Genomic DNA, 4,386 nt, shown 5'->3' on the forward strand with positions numbered 1-4,386 from the left:
TAGATGGAAAAAAAAAACAAACACAAGGCAGTAAATGAAAGATACCTGTTTAAAAAATACTCCTCTCCTATGAACATAACAAACATAAATTCTAACAGTAGACATAGCTGATGGCACATTCAAAGACTCTTAATATTAGTCTTGCACAGTTTCTACAAAAGGAAGAAATATTTCTCTATTTTATGCCCATTTCAAATGTCCTTAACAATTTAACATAGGCTTGTGCCCTGCCTTACAACAGGCATAATCAGAATCTAATTAAAATAGTCACCATGCTCTAATTTAAGCTTGAATTCATTTACCCTAACAGAACCTTAAGCAAAATGTTGAAAATGCTTACAGAATATTTAATACCTCAATTTTCAGCTATTACATTATATCTGCATTTGAAGATACAAAGGGCTAGTATTCTAAGAGTTCTCAAAAAAAACCCACATTGTGTAAGAAAAACCTAACATTCCTGATAGGCTACAGATTAATATTTATCCTCAGAACTACTTCCAGAAATTCTTACCAGACATAAACTGTGTAATAGAGGATAATTCCATTTGGCTCCAGTGGAGGTTTCCATGACAACTTCACAGTGACACCCGACAACTGTTTTACAGAGAGGGATTCTGGAGGAGAACTCGGAGCTATAAAATGAGAGAACAGGACAGAACATCTTGTTAAACAGCCAAGATCGATGGGATACGCAGCATCCTTAAATAGGTTTTTAATTATTTGTGATGGAAAGTGAACTTTGTACTACATCAGTACAGTACCCATCAACTGCTGTTAAGGCACAGCTTCTTTTCCTTTTTCTGACAGATGATAAAAGAAGATTTTGCATGGTGGTGTTAGAACATCTGTTTCTGTGATTCAATGGAAAAAGTACTTCATGAGAAAACAGAGCAACGGGTAGGTCACAGAGTGATTCACCTACTGTCCAAGTACATTGCTGTAAATTTTTCCCCCTTCTAATAAAAGCAAGAACTTTATAGGTATGAACACATGTAAAATATAGCAAAATAGTTCCCCTGTGGACAAAGAGGTGCTGTAAAGAATTATACAAAGCACCAAAAGGAGGAAAAACAGATAAGCATGGCATTGAGAGATGATAAAAATGTGGACTACCAGGCAGCAGTAAAATCTACTCACTCCATCAAATAAAGACCACGTTCATACATTTAACATATCACAAGGGCAAGTATAACGATGACTGAGACCCTTAAAATTCATTCTAAGATGAACTCTACATGACACCACATCACAACTGTGTGGGGAACCAACATGAGTAAATTAAAATGTTAGACCATGTTTGACTTCATTCTAAAGTTCATATAAATATTGCTGAGGAAAAACATACATAAGGGATACTGCTTTGCATTAGCATGTTATTGAGAAGTAAGTCTTTTTTTTCATCTTGATTCACAGATATATGTATCACTATGAAGTAATATTAGAATTACTTTTGTTTTTCTCAAATTGAACCGAAGAGCATCATGCTCTAAAAATTCAGGTCATAGCTGTAGTCATGCATGAAAATTGAGAATATGAGCATAGCTATTAGCAAATCTATGAAACATTTGGTCTGAACCTTGGAACACTGTGTTCCTGTGAATAAAGAACATGTGGCCTATTATAAATATTGTTTTTCAGTTGCTGTTCCTTCTTTCACTATCTCAAAAGTTGGCATACAAGTTTTAGAATTCTACATTTCAGAAAAAAAGTAAATATTTTTCATGTACAAAGGTTCATTGGATTCAGTAAATGTCTGTATTTATTAGCGAAAAATGGTGACAGCTGTATTTAGTGTTTTACTTGTTATATTATCCTCAGTGGCTATATAATACAAGATCTGTCATACTGTGAATGTCATGTCTTTTTGGCATGTCTAGTTCATTCTACAGCTCTTACTCAGAGGATATTTTTTGCTGAAGTACAGAATCTACATTGCTGTAAGTAAAAATTCTGTATACAAAAGATGGATTTATAAAAATCAGCTGTTCCCAGTGTACTCCAGCAACATTACTCCTGGGCAAAGGTTTACATCTGACAGCGTAAAGATAAGCCCATCAACAACTTGGAGATTTGCAAATATCCATTACTGCCAAAAGCTGGATCTTAAGCAAGTCAGTGCTCCCTAAGACATGAAAAGAGACTTAATTTACATGAAAAGAGATTTAATTTGGGAATGGCTGGTGAGGCATTTACATCAATGCTGCTTTAGTCATTTTGCAGTTCCTCTGCTGATTTGGACCTACTGTACTAATTAGAAGGGGATGCAACAACTGCATTCTATCCTGAGCCTGCAGTGAAGGACACTCCCCTGCTCATTTTAGAAGTCCAGCACTACAGAAGATGGACTTTGAGCATTTTCATAATATTAATAAATCTACATCTGTATATCTGTATCTGTACATGCATCTGTTTAGAAGACAAAAAATCTCCAAACACAAGAACCGTAAGTATCCCTGGACCATTCAAACTGCCTTTTGGTGGTTCTCCCTTTCTCCAGCTCTCACATTGTCTGCAGAACCAAACACAAGATGCAATTCTACCATGTGGCATAGTGGATTAAAATAATATTAGTAAGTTAAGATTCTTCAAATTCATAAGAATTTGTTAAGACCAAATGTTCATGCACAGCAATCACGATTTTTCATATAACATGTGCTGATAAATAGATTAAGCAACAGATAGCTAGCTAGATCAATCAACAGGTAATTATGTTTGTAAGTAGATAAGATACAGATATCAACAGAGATACAATTGTAAAAAATGCACACAAAACCTAAACGTATCCAACAAGAAGTGCAAAATGAGTTTAAGATTACAGCCAGATAATGATACATTGCAGCTTCTGTTCAGACTCACCATCTTCATCAGTCAGTATACGCAGAGGTGTGCTAGGAGGGCCCTCCCCCGCTGTGGTACTAGCAGACACTTCCACAGCATATTCTGTGTATTTCTTCAAGTCTAAATAAAGAAGAAGAGTTCAATAAAACCACCATTAAGTAGGCCAAATTAGATTTTTAATGAACAATAAGTAGTTTTGAAATACTGAATAGGCCCACTGCTTACACTGACCTCTGTCTTTAAAGACCAAAATAAGCATTAGGAAAACTTGAACGCAAAGTGTTCTGCATGAACAAAAGGGGTAAATCCCTAATTACCAGTTTATACTTCATATTCCTAGAATGCTTTACAGTTTGTCCTTGACTGTACTCTGAAAACTTACTGGTTAAGCTCCCAGTGCTAGCTGCTGTCATGCCTCAGTAATAATGACAGAAGAGTAAAAGATGCAAGGGTGAGTGGAAAGAGAAGCATTTCTTTTTATCCAGAGTCAGATCAGAAAGATATGTAGGAGACATGAGTGTTTAGTTTGTTACAAGGACAGATATGCAAAAAAATCTGCTGAAGTTCCCTGTACTTTAAACATCTAAAATACGAGGAGTTATATGTTAGACTCTAAACCGTCTGTGGCCCATTCCACCACATTATGGCAGGACACAACAGGTCTCAGGGCAGGCAGCAATTAACTTTATATAAGGACAAAAAGGATCATGTCCAATCAATGAATTAATTGATATGCGTCGGTCCCTTCTCAGAACAGTTTACAGTTGCCATAAGTTCCAGGTCATTATATACTAGCCTGTAATACGTAGTGTCAGAAGAGTGGTGTTTATGACTCTTTGCTCAGTTCCATTAATCCATTTGAGGTATATTGTGTATGTCTGTATGACTCCATTGGGAATGGATGGTGGAAAAAATGATAATTCAATTTCCATGGATGAGATATTCCTGTAGGTTATGTTTTCTGGTGCAGAATCAGGAACTAGAAGACAAAATTTAGACTCATAGAAGATTTCGGTCAGTTTCTTAAACTGGTTTAAATGAAACACATTTCAAACATTTGGATTTTTATCCTACGTTGTACAAAATAAATTTTAAAAGATGCTGAATCGGAAGATCAAAACCATATGTGAGGTACACACTGTTAAAATGAGGTACAGGTCATTTAAAAAAAAAAAAAAAGAAATCATCTTAACATGCCAAATAAAAGAAATCTGGATCATGACACTAAACTTTCCTTCTAACACCCCATAACTACCTCTGTAATCGTCCAAGTTAGCTATGGTTAGGAGATTTTCTATGTTGTGCTGCCATAATTTACAGTTTGTACCAGCAACCTGCATTTTCTTCCTTTTCCCTGGGCCACCCACCTATACCAACTGTGTGAATGCTTGCATGGAAAAGCAAAGGCAGGCTAACACACTGCTGTAAGGGCACTGCAAGCACCCCCTTTCCTGGGGTTTGGCTGGTGGGACTCGGGGCCACCTCAGCAATAGCGTCGCCAGGGGCTGGCTGCCCTCGCTCCCAGGCAGCGCTGCGGTGAGGCTG

The 4,386-nt window shown here is 36.8% G+C and overlaps 1 protein-coding gene across 1 annotated transcript in view; it reads right to left on the reverse strand.

Moving 5' to 3' along the window:
• Positions 1–3,820, reverse strand: part of PTPRQ (protein tyrosine phosphatase, receptor type, Q) — a gene marked incomplete at its 5' end in the record, with an annotated part of 79,822 nt that extends 76,002 nt beyond the window's left edge. The window contains 3 exons of the mRNA XM_008939478.1: positions 515–635; positions 2,860–2,961; positions 3,638–3,820. Coding sequence (XP_008937726.1) covers positions 515–635; positions 2,860–2,961; positions 3,638–3,820 — 406 coding nt within the window. The remainder of the gene's footprint in view (positions 1–514; positions 636–2,859; positions 2,962–3,637) is intronic.
• Positions 3,821–4,386: the final 566 nt, after the last annotated feature.

This window comes from Merops nubicus, unplaced genomic scaffold (assembly GCF_000691845.1).
Source record: "Merops nubicus isolate BGI_N331 unplaced genomic scaffold, ASM69184v1 scaffold39494, whole genome shotgun sequence".
NCBI classification, from domain to species: domain Eukaryota; kingdom Metazoa; phylum Chordata; class Aves; order Coraciiformes; family Meropidae; genus Merops; species Merops nubicus.